A 20,921-nucleotide genomic window follows, 5' to 3' on the forward strand; every position below is an offset into this window, starting at 1 on the left:
AGGCTCAGGGCTGTAACTCACAATTGGCTGTAGCTGCGCGCCCGGGAGCATGAACTGCATCTGCTGAGCAAACATGGCTGCGGCCGTCTTCTGCTGGATCAGGTTGTTGCGTCCATTTATTTCAAGCTGTGTTTTTAAATGTGGGGGAGGGTGGAGATATTTGCAGTTCTCTCGGGTACACCGGCCCTAAAAAACATAATGGAACAGCATTTCAGTGAATGTAACACCCAGGGCAGCCAGAGAAATTTAATTAAGGATTGTTTGGGTTACTGGAACAACACAATCATCAAGGCGGAGGTGGCTTGGTAGCTACTGTGACTCTTTTGTGATTTTTCTATAGTAGGTGAAGAGAAGAGCGACATGACTTCTTCTGCAGTAACACTAACTGAATACTATCAAGCTAAACCAAAAAGTCAGGCTTCCTGATGTTAAAATGATTGTTGTAAGAAAAAACCCCAAACAATCTAACACAAACACCAATACTTTCAGAAACTAGTGGCAACAGTTCCAGAAACAACAACAAAAATTCCCTGTTTCCTTGCGTGGGTTGCTTTTCCCCTCCTTCCCAACACCAGACCACTTAATTGGCCCTGACAACCAGACAGAAGAAACAAAACTGTCTCTACCACTTCCCCAACTGCACTGGACAAAACTTTAAGAGGACAGCTCTGTAAGGCAGCACCTCTGATCCACAACATGTGGGTACCCCAAAATGCTGAGAACTGGCAGTCACAGAAGGAAGAGCTGAAATGATTTTCCCCCTTCATGCTTTCATTTATCAAAAGTGATGTGTGTTGCATCACTGACTCCTCCCCCCCTGCAATAAACATGCCAGTGGCTCTTTAAAGTCAAGAGATCACTGATGTTATCCCTGCAAATCAACTGAGATAATCACAAAAACACGCATAAACTGTCTTACTTTAATCGTGTTTGCAAGTAGACATAATAAGATAAATATCACTAAATAAGAAAGTTAGTAACAAATGTTGTCATTAAGTGAAACAGTTCTTGAAAAATAAGGTTTTCTCTCTCTCCCCTTTCTTTCTGAATTTCTTCCTCAAGAAACAAAAGGCATACAGAAAACATGAAATACTATAACTTTATGCAAAAATTGTAACTTTTGAGGAACAAATTCTTTTGAGCTATTCAAAGCCTATTAAAATAAGGCCAGACGTGGAGGCCACAGAGCTGTTCCATGACAGATAATTAATAACGGTTCCTGTAGCCAGCAAAGGCACAGGACCATCCATTACCCAGCCTATCCCAGGCACAGTCATCAAGGGCTGGACACAGAGTTCTCAGTCTCAGTGTAATTAAATTTGCTTCCCAAAAGGGGCACATCAGATGACCCCATGTACCTGTCCCTGTTAGCAGGATCACGTGCAGCAGAGCTGTAACCCCACAACCAGGTCCACAAGGATACAGCTGTTACACACCACTCACCCAAGGCTCAGGTGGGAACCTGCTGGGATCAGCCCCTGATGAATCCGGGATCCTCCCCTGGGGGTTCTTTAAGGCTTTTGCAAACATACAGGTGAAATCACTGGACAGTCCAAGTACCACTGCAAAAAGCCAACACCATCACTACAGGGGCTGGTTTTGAATCCCCAGCCAGGCTCCCCAGCTGTAGAGCAGCCTGAGATTTCCAAGCTTTACTCTGCCTCCCTTCCTGGTGGGGATAACAGCTTCACTGGAGAGAGGGCTGCAGAGCTTGACTGCAGCTTAAAAGGGGCCATTTGACATGTGTCATGGCTCTGAGGACACGAATCTTCATCATCAGACACTTTCTCACATCTGTGTGAGGTGAGGGTAAAATGGCACCACTGCAGCTGGCTGGTGCTCAGACACCCAGTGCCACTACAAAGGAAATAACTGCGCTAAAAAATCTGCAAGGAGAACACTGGGCAGGTTTGGGTCATCCTTCTCATACTGCACTGGACCAGGCATCTCTACAGCCTTTCCCATCACCTGCGACCCAGCAGGAGTCCAGGGTTCAGCCTCAGAGCACATCTGCAGCGTCCCACTGCACAGCTCCTGCAGGGCTGCCGCTGACCAGGAGCAGACCCCACGGAACCACAGGCTGCCCATGGCCAGGCAGCTGCTCCAGCTTCCACGGGCTCACACATCAGCCTCAGAAATTCCTCCTGACTGTAACTTGGCACAAGTGCTTTGGGCTGGGGAAACACTTATTTCTACCAAATTTGGAATAAATCTGTGTAGATGTTTCTATGCTGCAGGAATGGAGAAGATGAAAAAAAGAACTACTATTTTTTGTAAACAATGCTTGCACAGTTGACTTCAACTTGAGAAGAACTCTGTTATTTCAACTGAAATTGTGAATATCATTGATACAAGCAACCCCAGCTTGGTGTGAAGCTTTGTTCTATTTTTTTCCCTCAAAGCAGTTTGCTTAATTCCAACAGGGGGTACTACAAACAGAATATTTTTACTACCAATAAAAAAACCACCATACAGCACGAGGCGTTGGTCTTGCAGACAGAGTCTGTAAGCTGAAACCAGTGCCCACACAGTGCTACTGGTTTCAAGGACATGTATTTGTAAGAAACAGAGCTGTGCAGATGCTGCTGCAGAGCAAAGGCTGTGAAATGCTGTCAGTCAGGCCTTTGAGGGCTCAGAAAGACTAAATGAATCACTGCTACACTCAGATTCAACCCCTGCCTTTGGTCTAACTCCTCCACACCAACATTTTGTTCCTGAGCACTACCAACCACTGTGTTTCACTAGGGCATACTGGAAGACACAGCTGAGTTGAGCTCCCCTCTACAGCACCACAGTAAGTTCTTCATCTCTTAGAAAATGAATTTTAGGAAGTGGTGATGTGACAGAGTGACACAAAATGTTCCAAATTTAGACATCTTGCTATGTAACAAGTTTCAATATGCCCACTCTATAGTGATGGGCACCACTAGTACCCCCTGAACTCCAACACTGGAAGGAGTGAGCCCTTCTACCCTTCCATCACAACACCCAGTGTTTGGTACTTCCCAGAAACACACACAATCTTCAAGATCAATTTCAGCTCTACAAAAGCTGCCAGAAGGACAGAGGAGCTGCCATTTTTAACTCCTCAGTACCAGCTGCAACTCAGCAGGGAAAGCAACAGGGAACTGGTAGCAAATCTGCTGTGTGGATACTGGGCTGGGGATAAATAAGGACAACTCCATTTTACACCTGAGTGGCCTAGGAATACAACATGAGAAAATACAACAAAGAGTTAGGCCTCCAATTTTAGAGCATATTTATGCTACAAGGCACAGCTTTCCTGCAGGGACTAGCTGTGGCTCCAGCATTATCAAAAGCTCAGCACAAGGCACAGGAGACTCCCAGAGCTGTGCACAGAACACCAACTGAGGCATTCTCCAAGCTGAGTGTTGCATCAAAAAGCACCATTACAGCACCTGGAGTGGCAACTGCACATGTTGGTAGGGGGCTGGTGCTCAAAAACTGAACTGTGCTGGTAAGCAGCACACTGAGCCTCCTGGCACCAGTGCACCTTCCTCCTGTAACTGGAAATTTGAAATTTGCTGCTGTCAATTCAGGCTCAGTACTGACTCCAGGACAGGCACATTCCCACCCTGTCCCGGGTGGCACACAGGGCTGCAGCCAGGGAATCACCACCCAGTAACAGACTGCTGCTGGCCTTGGTAACACGCTAAATATAGCTCTATTTTCTGGCTCCTCACAAAATGGAAGGAGTCTGAAGGACCATGTTCATCTGCTTCTTTGCCAACTACAACCAGGAGGGAAAAGCATATGGACTGCACTTTCCAAGGCTTGAAAAATGGATATTAAAAATAAATCATTAAAGGATTTTATAAGAGTATCTTCTCCCCATTTCTTCCCACACACTCCCCCACCCTTACAGTAGGCTGCTGGCATGTGATTGACTCTGTGTTGCCAACTTAAGTCATGCTGTGATGGCATATACTGTAAATGGCTGGCATCTGACACCAGCTAACGTGACAGCAGCTTGCACTGCAACAAAGCCAGCTGTTTGGAGTGCAGCACTGAAGGCAGCACACTGAAATCCAGTAGAAAAACCTGCATTATACCTGGTTGTGTGGAGTTTGCCCCTTGTCATCTGCATCCTAGCTCAGCAGGATGCAAATAATAGCATTCTGGGTACTGCACCAGTTTGGATGAACCTTCCCTAAGCACGTTGCACAAATTCTCTCCTCCCTGGCTGCTGAAGTGAGTTAACTGTGCTGCAGAAGCAAGGCTCCCAGCACAAACCCCAAGGCTTGCTCACATGTGCACCAGTAATGCAGTTTGTTACGGTCTCTTTAATCCCGGACACCAGTGAGGGGTTCCAGACACACATTTCTGGTTTTAATGACTGCACACTATGTCCCATCAATCATGAGCAGTTCTCATGTGAAAATCTTCAAGCTAATGCGGCTTTTCACACACTGAAGGCTGCAGTAGGTTGGTGCCCTGACTGTGCAGTCTTTTCCACAGATACTGATGACATGTGCAATGACTGACAGCAAAAAGAATGAAAAGAGACCAGGCAGGAAAGGATTTCCATGTTTTGCACAAAACCAGGCACCAAAACACAGCTTGTCTACATAACTTTTCTCTGCATGAAGCAGCAGATTTCCACCTCCCCAAGAGGAACTCAGTGGGGAGGCACATTCAGAGATGTGCTGGCCCTGCTTACTCAGTGCCTGTCGCTCCAGTGCTGAGGCATGAAACGCTCTCTGCTTTCCATCCCACACACCACATGCACACAAAGGCTCTCTCCTGGCTGTGGATCCTTGCTCCTGCCACAGCCTTGCATGGCTTTTTCATACACAGTACAACCTCAACCACCACAGCGTCTGCCCCACATTTGCAGGGCAGGCTGCAAATTCATGCCATAGAGCATGAATGGTCCTGCAACAGTGGGAAGCAAAATGTGGGGAGCTCAGGGCTGCATCCCCACGTCTAAGCAGCACAACTAAGAACATGTACTGAGCAGCACATGCTGCTTTAGGTCTACCCCTCCTGCCACCTGCTCCATAAGAAAAGAGAGGTCCTGGAAGGCAGAGTTGGTACCTGGTGCCCAAGCCCTAAGTCCTCCACCCATCCTATAAGGACTTGCAGCTTCGAAGTTACCCTTCCAGGGCAGCAAACCACAAGTGCACCACCTCTACTCAAGTGCTTTGTGCTCACTGCAGTTTGTCCCTAAGCAGCCTGCTCCAGGGCTGAGCAAGTGGAATGCTGGCTGGATTGCATGGCTTGTCCAGCCACCTCCAATGCTGCACCACAGTCCTCTTTCCACACAGGTAGAGCTGTGTGGGAGGAAGGGAGATAGCTGTCCATCTCACTGCTGGATCAAACACCTTCCACTGGCAAACATCAAATAGCAAGGAAATAGCATGTTTTCAACTGGAAAACAAAGGAGGCTGGAGCTGATAAGTCAGTCTGATCATTAGCGAGTGTTACGTCTGAGATAGGTGTTCATGCAGCCCAGCTGTCACTCGCTGCAGTTCAAAGCCAGCCCTGAACACACCTTTATCTGCAAGTCCTTTCTACAGGCTAATGAAATTTCAGAAATTATGCCGCCAACTGAGTCAGTGAGAACTGCAACCTCACAACCTCCCTTGGACATTGACCCTGGCCCCACTTTCACAGAGAAGTTTTAAAGTGAAATGACGTACAAAACACTGCTTGAACATGTTCTCATGGAAGGCTGTTAGGCTCCCCTACAAGCATCCTAAAAACCAGGTCTAGAAGGATATCATGAAGTGATAAATCTCCCCATTGCCCACACAGATCACCTATTTGCTCTGTTCCCATTACTTGTGTATTTCCCAGACACGGAACTCCAACACATCAGTCTCCTCACAGCTGATTTTCAACTGCAGTATTGCTCCACTTGCAACAGAAACCTAAAACTTCTGGTTTAGGCCAGAATAGGAATTATTCTCTTTCTCCTTGAGGAAGGGCCCATACTTAAAGGCTGTTGTCACATCTACCCCCCCTTCCTTACTCTCAGCTCCAGACTAAGCAAACCATCCTCTTCCAACTCTCCCTGCACAGTCTCCAAGCTTTTCCTTAGGCTACTCCCCCAGTCCCTGCTGCTGTGGGCCCCTGCACTGTGCTTTACCTAACCCCTGACCAGTGCTATGCAGGTACACAGATTTTTTTCACAAGTCCTGCAGATGACACTGCTGCTTTTACATCCCTGCACAGCATTTTCTTTCCTACTAACAATGTAACATTCTTTGATTCACTCTCAACAACCTTTTTCCAGAACTACTCCAGACCCAGCTAGGCTGCTCCCTGTATGAGGCAGCTGATTCACTCCAGCTCTGTATTTCATACTGCTTTTACTGAACTCACCTTTTTATGGATTACTTTTCCAACCTGTCAAGACTATCTGCAACTCCACACCTGGTTCTCTAAAGAGCGTCTGTAGTTCCTCCCAGCTCAAAGCACCCTACCAATTTAACAAGCAGAGACACACTCTCTATTCCATCATTCAAGCCATCAGAACAAAACAAAACTGAACAGTCCTACCAAGCACATCCTTCCAGACTGCCACTGAACTCAGTTTTCCAAACTGTTGTGGATAGTCACATAAAAATTTATCCTATGCTTTGTTCTCTGTCTTGTTTGGAAGTGGATTTGTGCTGCAACAAAGACTCCCAAACCTAATGCCAGCACTTCATTCTCCCTTTCTGAAATAACTCATCACAAAGGCTTTCCAGTTCTACTGCTTTTTCTGCTCCTTTTGGGACAGATGTTGGGATTGTGGAGGGTCTGTGCTCTGCATCCCTCCTACACCAGCAGCCCTGCTTATTGGGTACAAAGAAGGTGGTGGTCCAAAGTTACTTGAAACAGCAATACAAAATACAGCACAGCTGGCTGCTGACATTTTTCAAATGCAGGTGTAACACCCATTTACAGAGAGCCCAGAGACTGCTGTTATGGTGAGGATCCTGCTGTGAACAGATCATAGCTGGAAAGAAAAAGCAAAATGTATCTTCTAGTTAGCATTACCAGATGGCAATCAGCCTCGAAGGCAAAGGAAGCAACACAGACTTCCTACCATACAGAAGTTTCAATTTCAATGTGTGTGAATAAAAATGCTAGAGTTAAGGTTAATCTGGTAGTTTCCAGCTATGGATGATACAGACCCTGTGAAATGCATGTTCTAGCCAGGAAAGAGTACAGTTTATGAATACAGAATTTGCTGGAAATAGAAATCAAGCAGCCCATAAAAAGCACAAAACCACAGTTTTACAATATCTCTAGGGCGAGTTCTGCCTGACTTTGAAATTCCCACCTCTGAGTATAAAGAGCCACCTCCCCGAGCCTGTGCAGGTGAGAAGAAAAATGCTAAAAACATCCCAGGTGTTATTTTGGCCCAACTCAGCTCCCCTGCAGTCACTGGAGAATCGTTTGCAGATTTTGTGCTGCTCTGAACCACGCTCTGAGCTGCAGCAGCAGCATGTCAGTTCTGACCCAGGGCTGCTGAGGTGAACAGGGACACGTCTTTTGTCAAGGTACAGAGGACAAGAGTCAGACCTGCCTTTCCACACAGCTTCAGTGGAAAAACCAGAATAGCTATCACAAGCTCCCAGGGCTACCAATGTTCCCAGCACTCTCAAGGCAGCCCTAGCTTGTCACTAAAACAGCAACTGAATTTCATGGCTTCAATGAATGTTAGGTCAAGCCCTTTCTGAGCAAGCCTAGACTTGATCTTGACTGAAATGAATGAACCTTGATGTTTTGCATGATTCCAAATGAAAGCAGGTGACATTTGGCAGCTACAACAAGAGTTTTGGGTCCTTCTGAACTGAGAGCTCAAAGCGAAGCTCAGTGGCACATGCAAGTGCAAGGCAGCTTGAAAACCCTCAGAGCACACCAAGCAGACATTCTGTGCTCACCCCACTGAAAGGCTGGTACACTTTGCACAGTCCCAGTCTACCCAGTTTTCGTCTCCCTACAGCTGTGGGGTAGAGCCTTAGGAAGGCAATCAATTTGAGCTTAAAAAACCTAAAACATTATACCCCTCTGCAACTTTAAAAGAACAGTTCAGTGAAACACAACCACTTCAGTCCAGGTAGGCTCTAGCTCTATGTCTAGGGAATTAGAAAAATGCACAAGGAATGAAAAGCAAACACAACAATCCCTGGCTCTAAGACACTGATGCTGCTCTTCAGCCTTCCCCTGCGACTGTTCTGCTGGGATACTTTTGCTTTGCAGGGAAGATGGAAAGAAGGACACACAAGGTAAAAAAATCCAGCATCATTTCTACAAAAGGTATTCAAGTCCAGAAATAAAGCTGCCAACAGCCAGCTGAGGAGACTGCTGAACAAACACTGCTAAAGACCCGTAACACTTCCATCTCTTTGCCATTCCAGCCTTTGTCTGTGAAAGCCAACCTCTACCACAGACACAAACCAAGCTGTAGGGGCTGTGTTGATTGCCACTGGCTATGGGGGATGTGCTGTGTTTGAAGGCTCTCTCCTATCACAGGACTGGAAAGCTGTCCCTTGCCACCAACACACAATGACCAACCCTGCGGCACATGGCCAAGCTGACAGGGCTTCAGTCATTTACTTATTGTAGAGTTGGACAGGTGGACAGGTCACCACCTAAAGGCATATAAGGGACAGCAGCACTTTGCCCAAGCAGGGGACACACTTTCCCATCAATGGCACAAACCGTTCAGCAGCTGAACAATTTCACCGGTATATTAAAAACGTACCCTGAGCACATCACAGTGCTTCCCTCGCTCCAGGCTAAGACAGTGATCAGGTGCAAATGCTGGGAACAAACAGATGCACAGTGTGGCCAAGTCCTACTGCACATGCCAGTCCTTTCAAATAGTCTGTATAAAAGTGCAAAGCACTTGGACAGAGGGGCTTGCAAGATCAGATGTGCTCTGCAGGAACTCAAACATGCTTATCTAGGACTCGCTTTAAAATCCGCAGCCTCAAAATGCTTGTCAAGCTTGTTTTTGTTACATAGCTCAAAACAGAGCAGGAGACAAAAACAAAGCAGAAAGCAGCATTTCTATGTCCTCATCTCCCTTTTTGGTAGCACCTTAACAGGTGACAGCCACTCACAGCCATTGCCAATCACTTCAAACCACTGACCTCGGCAAGCAAATCCAGCTCCAGAAAGAAACGATGGCTTGTTACCACAGAGCTCAAGTACTATCACCCTGACATTTAAAAATATATTTTAATTAGGAACAGGGGGGACATGCAACTACTGCATTCCAGTAGATTCTAAGCAGCCACAGGCAGTAGCCTAAATTCCCAAATCCTTATTCACCTGGCAATTAGGGAAGCTGAGAGCTGCTGTGAGTGAAGTTTTGCACATTGCTGAATACAGCAATGTTCCACTGAGTTTCCCCAGGACAGCACAAAGAGGTCATGGCTGTCCTCCTGCTCTCACGCAGGATTTTCATTCCAAGCTGTTTGTTATACTTGAAGGTTCTTAAAAACTCAGAGCAGTTATTTTGTTGGGGAAAAGCCCTGTAGCTCCTTCATTATATTTTTACATCTTGACAACTCTTTCCAGCTCTGTTCCCCTGCCAAGCTCTCTTCTTTGAGGCCAATGGCACACTCTGTTATGCTCAATGAAAAAAGTGTATTGATTTTAATGTTTTTGGTTTGTGGAACATTTAGCTTGCTCCGAGCAATGGACAGTGTTTACCAATCCCAAGAAATATATATTAAAAGAGTATGGCACTGTCAAAGTATGTTTTTCGAGCTGTAGAGCCACAGAGCAAAAAAACATGTTTATCTGAGAGATTACTATTTCCAAAAACAGCAATCTCATGCCACAAAAGACAGGAATAAAGACTTCATCAAACTCTTTTCTTTTGTATCCACCAATACATTTTGATTATGTTACGTTTGTGAACCTGAACCGTATCAGTCTGTTATCACCACATATTTGAAATTAGGTTTAAACAGAATAGAATTATCATCATTTAGAGTTTTGAACTGAGCATTTTTAATGTCTTCCAAGTATTATTCCACTACTCTCCTAGGTTCAGGAATGTTAAAAGCACAATAAAATAGGCTTCTTTAATACAGTATCAAGAACAGGCTCTCTCCAAGACAAGTAAGACTTTACAGACCTGCCTGGTCACAGACCTGCTGAAGGAAATGATCGATAACAATTAAAAAAGAAGACATTTAGTGTCCAGTAAAGACAGCACGTTTAGGAGAATGTTTAGCCCTGGGATCACTGCAGATACAGAGCAGGATGTGGAGGAGGTGACATCCACCAAAGTTAATATTCCTGTGGGTTTCAATGTGGGACTATTTCTAAGTAAAAAAAAAAATCAATTCTACCTGGAAGATAGAAACACTGGCAAGTCATTGATTTTTCTTCTATAATAAAATAAAAAAAAAGCCCACGCCAGCTCTCTGGAACAATACTGCACAAGTACTGTATTAAAAAAAACACCACAAACCCCCAAAGAAAAACAAACAAAATTAAACTTCACATATGTCTTCTACCTTCCATCCTCAGTTATGTCCCTCCTGATTGCTATTACACCAGGCCAGCATTTGAAAACAGCAAATGCAGTTTCTCTTGTCCCTTAAACCATCTTTTCATTGTAAATCCCATAATCTAATTCTATAACTTTCAGCAGCTGAATCTGTCAAGGTCATATGGAAAGTTGATGCTTCTGACCTTCCTCTACCTACGGTGTCTGTTGAATATTACAGTTGCAGCAGGCAAACCACACGTAGACAGAACCAAGCAAAGTACATCAAAGCCCAGGAGAATAAATGTTAAAGTACTGTGCTCATGAATACAAATATCGGACATGTGACCACCTTCGGCAGCCTCATGGCTCAAGTTTACACAAGGGAAAAGGCAAATAGGGAAGAGCAGAGATTGATAACTCAGTCTGACCCAAACCCTCCCTCCTGTCCTGCAGAGGGCAAAGTCATGCTCAGAAAACCTCATTCTCACTGTGTTTCAGAAAACAAAATGAAATTGCAAATAAAAAGATATGGAGGTGGCTAGATTTGGTTGGGTTTTTCTAAGAACTTGGCAGAATACAACCAATCCCTGAGCAGGGAAGGATGTGGCTGCATTCTGCCACTCTGGTTGCCACACTTCAGGTGGAAAAACCAAGATATGTCAGAACATGACACGACAGTTCCTCTGTGCAATAGCTTAAGCTAACAAAGGAGGTGACTGCAGGGCAACAGCAGATGCAGCAGTACAGGAGGGTGATGGCCTCCGTGGCCACCACAGGATTTGCTCCCTGATATCCATCAGAACCAGGGGTCTGATGCTCCAAGGCACAGGACACCTCTCTGCTCTTGGCTAGGATTTGCCCCACGGCACAGAGCAAGCCAGCTTGCCCTGCTCCTCACCGTGATGGCCCACTGATGTCCCCAGCTGCTTTCTCAGGCTATGGTTCAGTTCACCAAAGACCAAGCTTTGTCCTTGTGCTCCTGTTTCAGCTACACGTGCCAGGCATATTTGCGCAGAGCAGCACGTTTCCCCTCTGCTCTGGCTTTGCAGAGAAGCTACCAAGCCACAGAAAAGGGCTGACTGTGTGCCACCAACTCCACACATCTCCAAGCAAGGACCCCAAAGCTTTCTGGTCCATGCCAGGCCTCAGATTTCATGCCCACGGTATAATGAACTTGCTGTTGGTCAAAGGATTAAAGGTGCAGATACAAAAAGTACCTTTAAGAGAGATCCTGCAGCCTGCTAGGCACAGCAGGCAAGGACCACACATCTCACATGGACCTTGGCTTCCAAAGAGGACATTCAGGCCAAGTGACATTGAATCACAACCCTCCATCTAGGAGGCAGCAAGGCTTGAAGAGAAAGGAAGAATGAGAAAAAAGGAAAAAACCAAGCAAAAATAAAAAGAAAGCCTGCCTTGCCCTAGGCAAATATTCCACCTCAGTCAGCTTTTGCAGACTGATCTATTTAGTGAGTTGTTTATTACAGCCAGTAACATATGCACATTTAAGTGACAGAGGGGATTTTTCTCTTAAAAAACACCTTCAGAAGTGCTCTTTAAAAAGCACCTAGCACTAGAAAGTAGATATGTGACCAATATTTGCTACCATCTCTAGTGAAAGGGAGGTTAAGGCATTGTAAATGTTTGTTAGGAGCTGAGCCCATGGAGAAGCGTAGCAAGCTGTGGTGGCAACAGGACAGACCTTTTTCCACAGAGGTAAACATGATGGGCTCACAATACCAAAGATAATACACTAACATCTCTGTGGGCAAAAGGAGAGTTTGGCAATGACAATTCTGGGAAAAAAACTGCAATTAGTGAGACATATTTAGGTGCAGTTCCCATACACTAGCCACAAGTGCCACACCAGCAGCAAGCTTTAATGAACACGATGCCCAGTTCTGTGCCAACATCTGAAAACCTGCTAATACACAATGGATTTATTACAAAAACCTTGGCCAGAGCAAAACTTCTACCTGTTCTAATTACAACACTGCTCACAGATGCTGGTTCCCACAGTCTGTTATACAGTCTCGTGAGGTCTGTGCAGATTCACACTCCTAACCTCACTCAGCCAAACTAACAAAGCCCTCCCAGGAACAGTAACCCAACACAGATGCTGCAAACCACACTGCTCAAGGGGGCTTTCTGCTCACTCTGCATTCCATGCTGACCTAGACAGCCAAAATTCGGGGTCTGTAGGTCTCTACACTGACATACAGCCCAGAGACCCCAAAACCTAGCAAGAGTGGTCTGCTTTCTCCATGTGATGCCAGGAATGGGTATTAACTGATAATGCATTTTGCAGAAACCATGATTTCAGCTGCTGAGAGGTTAATTCCATGCAGCCACTGGGATCTGTTCCCTTCTATGTAACAAGAGCTGTAGGACAGGACACTGAAAAGGTTGTATGCCTAGTTAGGTGGATGTATCCATTTACTCCTGCGGGATGCAACTTTTGGTCTGACCTAAATTCTCCTCTGCAGCACTGGTGCAAGTGCCAGAACAGCTCAGAAAGGAATGCGTCCTGCATGGGCACACATGTGTGCCTGTCCATCCATCTGTCCCAGATGACCAACAAAAATGGAACTGATCAGGGCTTTCCTTTCATTTGCTTGGTGCTTTGGAGCTCATGTTTTTAATAACCACCAGATTCACTTACTTCAGTTTGAGAGCACAAGAGAAAAGCTGGGGGAGGCAGAAGCAACTAAAGCATATCCATGTGGATGTGCTTGCTTATTCAGACTTGAGGCACAAAAGCAAACCGATCAAATTACCATGGGGTTTTTCTGTCCTTCCTGTATTGCTGCTCTGCTTTCCAAGCTCCTGCCCTGAGCTGCTTATCCTTGTCCTGTTCACCAAGTGCAGTACAGACTGCCTGAGATGCTTAACCTTTCGTAGATGAGGAGGTAAGCAAAGCTTACCTTTTGAGGGCTGTTTTCTATTAGAAAGCAATCTTAAACAACAAGACTTCCTTAGGCAGCAGACACCTGATCTCATGTATTTTGCTTTTGCTACTGACAAGAGATATCTTCAGATGCAGCACAATCCCTTCCTAAAAGGGCAGCAAGAAAAAGACCTTTCACTGCCCTCACCTCACCGGGCACAGTCAGGATGAGGCAGCTGCAATGCAAATGTTCACTTGGTTTTAGGTGGGATGGGCCCATATAGATGGGGTTGGGAGGGATTGGAGGGATTTTTTCTGCAAGGAAGAGTGACCTTTCTTGAGGACATCTGCAGTCTCTCCGCCACGTGAGAGGAGTAGCTGCAAAGAAGCTCCAGGGTCATTAGCAAGTCTGGAATGCAGCAGGACCAGTGCCTACGTAAGCGAACACTCCAGCACTGCTGAAAAAATGCTCTAACTGGTTTAAACCAAGATAGATGGACTTCTGATAGGGCCCCGGCAGAAATCCCTGAACAAACTTCTCTTCAAATGCCTCTGATACAGACCACAAAGTAAGAAAAGTGCAAACACTTCTTCCCTGATTGGGCTAAGGACTGAAAAAAATAATTCTCCAGGAATTAGCACAATCAAAACAGGGAAAAAAAACCCAGTTTTCAGTAGTGTTTTTGTCCTACCTAATGTGAGCTCTATTCCAAGTAAAGACTTCTGAAGATTTTATATTACTGTGGACTCTTCAAAAACCCATGCAGAGAAACACAAAACAACAATGAAAATCCTCTTAATTCAATCTGTGCTTTATCGCACAAGGCCGCAGCAGGGGATTTCTGGCTGTGGGAATACAAATACTCATCAATGCTACAGCTCAGGGTCCTGCTCCAATTACTACCCAAACACAAAATGAGACAGTCCCAGCCTGAAGAGTTTTCAGTCTAAATACACCAGACTTGGTGGAAAAACCCCAGGCAGCCAGGGGAAGCCTCAGCAACACCCAGACTGCATTCCAGCTGCTCTGTCCCAGGCTCCTGCAGCCTTGCCTCTGATGCCCTCCCAGCAGCCTGCCTGTGTCCCACCTCTGCATCACTAGCTAAAAGTGATCCTGCCCATTTGTCTCCCAGCCCCCAAGAGATTTCCTCCCCCCTCTCCCAAGGATGGTGCAGAGCAGTTTGAGCGAGCTCTGGTGACAGGAGTGAGTGACGTAGGGTGTGCGAAGAAATCCGCACCCTGCTGTGACATGCCAGCAGATGCTGACAGAGCCGGCAGTGATGGGTGGCCGGGGTCCCTGCCACGTCCCCGAGCTCCCCAGTCCTATGGGAAAGTGGCTTAGGCAGCTGCAGCGCTCCTCCCCAGAGTCACCCCCACCTCCTTCCCTTGAGGTCGTCCCTCGCAGCTCAGAGGTTTCAGACATCCCTGCCTTGCTTTTATCAGCCCTGATGGCTTTCCAGCTTCGAGCATCAGAGTCACTCAGCCTGCCTTGCTCCAGCTCCCACCCTGCAGCACATCACTGAGGTTTTACAGGCAACAGGATTGACACAGCAGGGAGTCAAAGTCTGCAGGGAGGTAACCATGATTACATCTTCATCTGCAAGGGCACCAGATGCACTGAGAAATAAAAATGACTGCTGAAGCAACAGGAGAGAGCAAGAGACTTCTCAGGCTGCCTTGTACAATCCCTGCAGACACTACAACAGGGACAAAGAGGACAGGGGAGCTGCACTAGGGCTTGGGGACAAATAGGCCCAGAGGGGAGGAGGAAACAGAGAAGAAAGAAGAAGCAGGGCATTAGAATAAGGCTGCAAGTCTTGGACCATCAGAGCAAGATTTAGGAGGGTTTCTGCATAAGCAGGAGCATGTTTTAACATCTTCCCCTACAATGTCTGGGAAGGAGCAACATTCCCTCCAAAGACAACTGTCTTGAAAGTCCACTGGTTTATGAAACAAGATTCCCTCACAGGGAGGAAAGAGCTTTCCTTCATACAGCTGACCTAAAACACTGTTATCTCTGCCATGCCTGGATGATCTTCCAAGCCCTCCTTAAAGGCTCATTTCTACGTCTGGCTTTCAACCCCGACCCTGAGCACTAAAGTGCTACGGCATGGGCTGAAATGTCCAACCCCATGAGGCTCTAGCTTTCTCCTGGCAAACTCATCCTGGGTTTGCTATCTGCAGCATCACGTGGAAGGGACTCTGGGAGCAGAGCCCAAGCACTGCATGCAGCACAACACTGCACAAACCAACCATTTGGGATCAAGAACACATAATGGCCGCAAGCCTTACCCATGCTCTGATCCTTTAGGAATGGACAGCAAGAGGAAGAAACATAGGCCACTGGCATCAGCCAATACCATTGGGATTACACAATGAGGTTTTGTATTCAAACTCTGCTCAGTTGAAGCAGGGCTCTTTACGGACCTAATCTCCGTGTGACTGTTCCCAGCACCAGCCGTGCCCCTGTGGATAACAGGGACTTAGGGAAGCAGCGTCATGACAGCCACAGTCTCAGACACACAGGCTGCAGCTCCACTGTATTGGCACTGCCCTGGCCACCTCTGAACCCCCAGATACTCCACACTTTCCCAAATGCCTCTCTGTTTGAGAGGTATCTCCTCTCACTATGCGCCCAGAGTTCCTAAGGCAAAGAAGAAGTGATGAGACAGAGTTAAAGCACCACGTTTCAGGCTATTGGCTTAAATCCCCATCATAACCTGGTGTGGGTACTGCTGGGCAGAGATGTGGACATCATTCATGCAACTCAACTGGATTCCAACACTCTTATCTGTAGTAGTTGTTTTGGCTCTTTTTCTGACAGCAGTGTAGAAGAACAGCTGAAAGTTAGTGATGTGTTAATGCAGAGTCAGAGGCAAGATAAAACACAGAGACCACTCACTCAGCAGTCACCTGGGCATTGTGATACCATACCCATTCTGGAGCACTAGCTAAACTGCTCCTGGTTCCCATTCCCAGAATTAAGCAGAATTTGCCTCACTTTTTAATGGCGCTCTGTCCACCTACCTCAGCAAGGGGTGGGGGTCAGCAGCACCCCTGCAGCAGTTATACTGAGCTGGGTGGTAGGTCTTTCTCTCCACTGTGCAGCCATACTAATACACAAAGTGGCTTGTTTTAAACATTCACATTCCACTGCTGCAAGAGGAAAACTTCTTCCCAGAGCACAGGCTACCACCTTCCAAACAAGGTCAGACACTGACCTCCTCCCCCACCGCCAATGACCTTATTAGCACTGATCATGGTTCTAATAATATCCCGCACTGTAAGCAGGCCATCTGCCGTAACATTTCACTACAAACTTGGGGAATTGCTTGATTTGAGTATGCTCATGTCCCAGCAAGCCAATTGTGTCCTCTCAGGAATATGCTTCTTCCTCACAGCTTTAAGCTAAATCTTGCAGAAAGGCACTCCAGGTCTCAGTTTTCCAGCTTGGAGCTGAAGTATGCAGAGAACAGCCCGGAGCCATTCCTGCGTGCTGGCTTCAGACAGAGGAGGTAAAAATACAGAGTTAGTGCTTAATAATCCCTAACTCCAGCATCCAGCTCCTCTGACAGTGGAGACATCAAGTAACCATGTCACTGTAAGCCTAAACCAAGGCCAAACACTAACCAGACATTCAGAGAGCCAGATGCAAAACCCAGGGCTCCCGAGAGATCAGCATTACTTTTGTGCCATGTACTTTCTGCTGTGTGGACAGCAGAAAGATTTTACTATCCTACCACATTAGCTATGGTTAAGCTGAATATTTTCACTGCCATTACAGAACAGGAGGCTTTCCTAACAGGCAGGCAAGCTTACAGAACTAAGCATGTTTGATAGCTATTCCTTTGGAAGGAGCCAGGGTTTGAAATGCTTACTCAGTTAGGACACCTGTCTAAAACACCCAGAGTCTTGCTATTACAGCAGCTCAGGCTTCAAAGACATTTTTTCGTACTGCTCCTGTGAGGTCAAAAAGTGCAATTAGGCACAGAGACCGACATTACAATACTTTGAAGCAGTTTGCATCATCACAAGGCTCTGAAAGGTGGTTTTCCAAATCCTTGGTCTTTTCTCTAATCAAAAGACTGTCATCAGACATGGCACAAGGACTAAAAGGGGTGAGGAAGGGGGTCAGTGCCTGGGTCCCTGCTGTTTTATGAACAGTAATAAAACAGTATTAATAAGCCAGAAGTAAAACTGTGCCTGTATGGGGCAACATTCACCCAAGGTCTTCAAAGCATTTATTTTAATACCAGCAAAACAGTATTTATAGAGGCAGAATTTCAAAGGGCTCAGCTCCTCACTTGGAAATCTAACCACTTATTGAAATGCTCTGTGGGAGATGTCAGGCGATGGACTCTCCAAAAAGCCTGGCACATCTTGTTTATATTTGTTTTAAAGCTTCTAAACAGCTCAATTACATAAAAGCATGTTACTGCACCCTCCTTCAGAAGGGTGAACCAAGTGGCAGAAAGCTATTGTCAGCTAAGGGATTACATCAAACTGATGCTATGCCACCGAGGAAATCCGCCAACTCCACATGCTCATTCAGTCACTCCCCTTGAAGGCATCTTTCACCCCCTTCCCCCCAGCTCATTTTGCTGGCCTAATGCAATCAGGAGCATGAGAAGTCCCCAGGTAGCTTCACCAACACGGCAGCATCACAGCCAAACATCCCCTTTGCCCCAGACTCTGTCCAGGCACAGAGGCCTGTAGGTTTGGTGCTTCTATTTCAATCCTAGTGTTTGCTACTGCTACACATCAGGGCTGGAAGATGTAATGTTTGAACTTCTTTCCTAGAAGAATCTGGCAGTGCCACATTTTGCAACATGGCACCATTTGAGGTGCCAGAGCTCACTGTACACACACACACCCCCCCCCTTTTGTGCTCCCTTAGCCAACTTCTGATTCACAGCGGGCAGAGCCAGCCACTTGCTATCTGGGCCCAGCAACTCATCTCCCTCCTCCCTGTGCAGAGGAAGACCCTGGAGCTCACAGAGCATCCCCCTGCAGTTGTGCTGGGTCACAGGCATGGAGCTTGTGCTTGCAGATCCCAGCAGGCTTGTCAAGACAGCAAACTCAAGGTGTGCATATAAAGAAACTCCCAAAAGCCAAAGATGGCAGAGCAAACAGCTCTCCCCCTTTATGGACTGGCTGAGAGGACCACTTCCCACACTCAAAACTCAATGCAACAGTTCACTCCAGCACAAGGAGCTCTTTGCTGCCCACAGGAACTCCACAGCACTTAAAATCAGGCTTAAGTATTTTGCAGAACCAGAACTTTGGTCTGGAAGGCTTTGCCCTTCAAACGCGAAAGCAAGTCTCAGGAGCAGGAGGTGGCATGCCAGGGCCAGTGAAACATTGCAATATGCCCATAAAAGGTTTCAAAATGTATCTGCCTAAGCACACACAGAAGCTCAGAAGGGTTTAGAGTCAACATCCCAAAAGAATTCCTCTCCTGCTTTTTTAGGCAAGTGTGAGCAGCAGTCAGCACTTTACCATCATCTTCCCAACCAGAAACCCAAGGTTACTCTTGGCTAATATTAATAATGTAAAGGCTGCTGGCTTTACCCTTTGAGGATGGTGGTTTGCTCATGCCACAGGGAAAAGAATGAGGCAACATGAGCTGCAGGCAGGAGCAGAGGCCCTGCATTGCCAGGGCTGGCTGGTGAGGAAAGGAGAGGCGAGGCTGGCAGCAAAACCCCACTGCTGAATTTGCTTGGCCCATCTCCCTGAAGAGGCTGGCCTCCAAATTGTGGTCTCAGGACCAGTTTGTGGGCACAGCTCTGCTTTCCAACATGTACAAGGGGAAAAGCACACCAGTCTGAGGCCCAAGGAAAAGCTGTAATCAATTAATCAGCTGCAAGAAGATGGACAAGGATGGTGTTCACGTCCTTGCTCCTTGCGCTGGGAGAGCTTCCCAGCTTACCACCCTGTGCCTACACCTCTGCCAGCCTCTTGAACCTGTCCCAGAGACAGCACACATGAGACTGGCACTCACACACAGGCAACAGCAAAGGCATCTGCTCCTGTGTGGGCAAGCCCTCAGGAGAAATGTGGGGTCAGGAGGTCTGGGGCAGAGATGGTGCTCTCCACCTACTGCACAGCAAATACCCAATCACCAAATATCCACCCTCTGCTGGAATATGAGCAATTAGCTCAGAAGAGAGCATCCCTCCAGGGTAGCACCAGAACTAGACTGTGCACCAGGAAACCTACAGATATCTCACCTTTCTTGCCATGTTACCATGGACAACACCAAGTTTTACAAAGCACATGTCCTTGTAAATGCAAAGGCCAAGGTGGTGTTCCTTGCTGAGGCTGCTCAGCTACAGAAGGACCTGGCAGAGATAAGGACAAGGCCAACCCTTCACCTTCTATAACACACCTCAAAGATCACCTCCTTGCTTTATCACAGACAAGAATTCCTGTCAAGGACTCTGCCTTACACCTTTGCAAATGGCTGGCAATGAAAAAGAACTTCCAGCACCTCCCTGTCTATTGCTGTCCTTGCAGCACAGCCATCAGGTAACACCAGCCTGCTCCAGTTACACAAGTTCATCACCCAGCAGCTCTGCAGAGAGCAGGACCAAGGGAATTCCAGCTGCTGGATTTTGTATTCAGTGCCTAAGGCACTCTGTCCTCCTCCTAACCCTGCCACACTGGCAGCAACCTGCAACAGAGAAGCAAGGGGACAGCTCAGAGCAGCAACCTTCTAAACTATGACTGCAAAACCCACCAGTGCTCATCCGTCATGGTTCAGCTGTCAAAAAGTCACAGATAAATGAAATTAGACTACTGGGCCACCAGAGGAACCATTGGATAACACTAAACAAATCAAACATGCTGTGCACAGACATCTGTCCCACAGAAAGATCAGCTAGCCAGATTAAAGAAAGAAGGTGTATCCTTTCCCTGGAAAGCTGAACACACCTAGGGAGGTCACACATCATCTTCATGTAACCAGCCTTAACCCCACAGAGAGAATCTGCAGTCCAGACAATGGGGCAGGCCTGGGAGATGCTCAGCACAGGTAGAGCCAGGTGAACTTCTGCATCAGTGCTCTCCATCCCTGAGATGTGCCAAAAACCTCTGAAGACACTAGAGAGAGTACAGGCTGCAAGTGTGCCAGTTAAATTAAACTGTGAAAATGTGGAGCTTGTTGTACCCTATAAATGAGAAGGGATCAGGCCTAAATTATTCTTCCCCCACAAGCTCTCCTATTCTCCTTTAAATACCAATTTACTTCAGAAAGAAGTACAAAGAGAAATACAGAAATTAACAGAAAAGACAGAGAAATACAGTATTAACAGTTTTTATACATAAAATTGAGTCTAAATACATTTTTCCCCACTTTAAGTTGTTTGATTTAAACAGTAGTTTTAAAAAGCACTGATGACATGCCATAAGACACACCAGCACCCAGAGTGGACAGAAAGCTGCTGTAAATGTGCTGTTGCCACACAGGTAAGTGGCTTAATGACCAAGGAAAAGTGGGTGTTTGTCACACAGGTGACTTAGCTCAACACTGTTCTTGTGGAATATTTACATCACCATTACACTGAG

General features: G+C 46.5%; 1 protein-coding gene across 5 annotated transcripts in view; it reads right to left on the reverse strand.

Annotated features, from left to right (window-relative positions):
- MBNL3 (muscleblind like splicing regulator 3) overlaps positions 1–20,921 on the reverse strand; it is a 90,881-nt gene that overhangs the window by 32,120 nt on the left and 37,840 nt on the right. For all 5 annotated transcript variants that reach the window (XR_014616444.1, XR_014616445.1, XM_084213260.1 and 2 more), the window contains exon 3: positions 22–186. Coding sequence is in view for 3 of the 5 variants with exons in the window: in XM_084213260.1 (XP_084069386.1) it covers positions 22–186 (165 nt within the window). In the remaining 2 variants the exon portion in view is untranslated. The remainder of the gene's footprint in view (positions 1–21; positions 187–20,921) is intronic.

Source organism: Fringilla coelebs (assembly GCF_963513975.1).
Source record: "Fringilla coelebs genome assembly, chromosome: 11".
Lineage (NCBI taxonomy): Eukaryota > Metazoa > Chordata > Aves > Passeriformes > Fringillidae > Fringilla > Fringilla coelebs.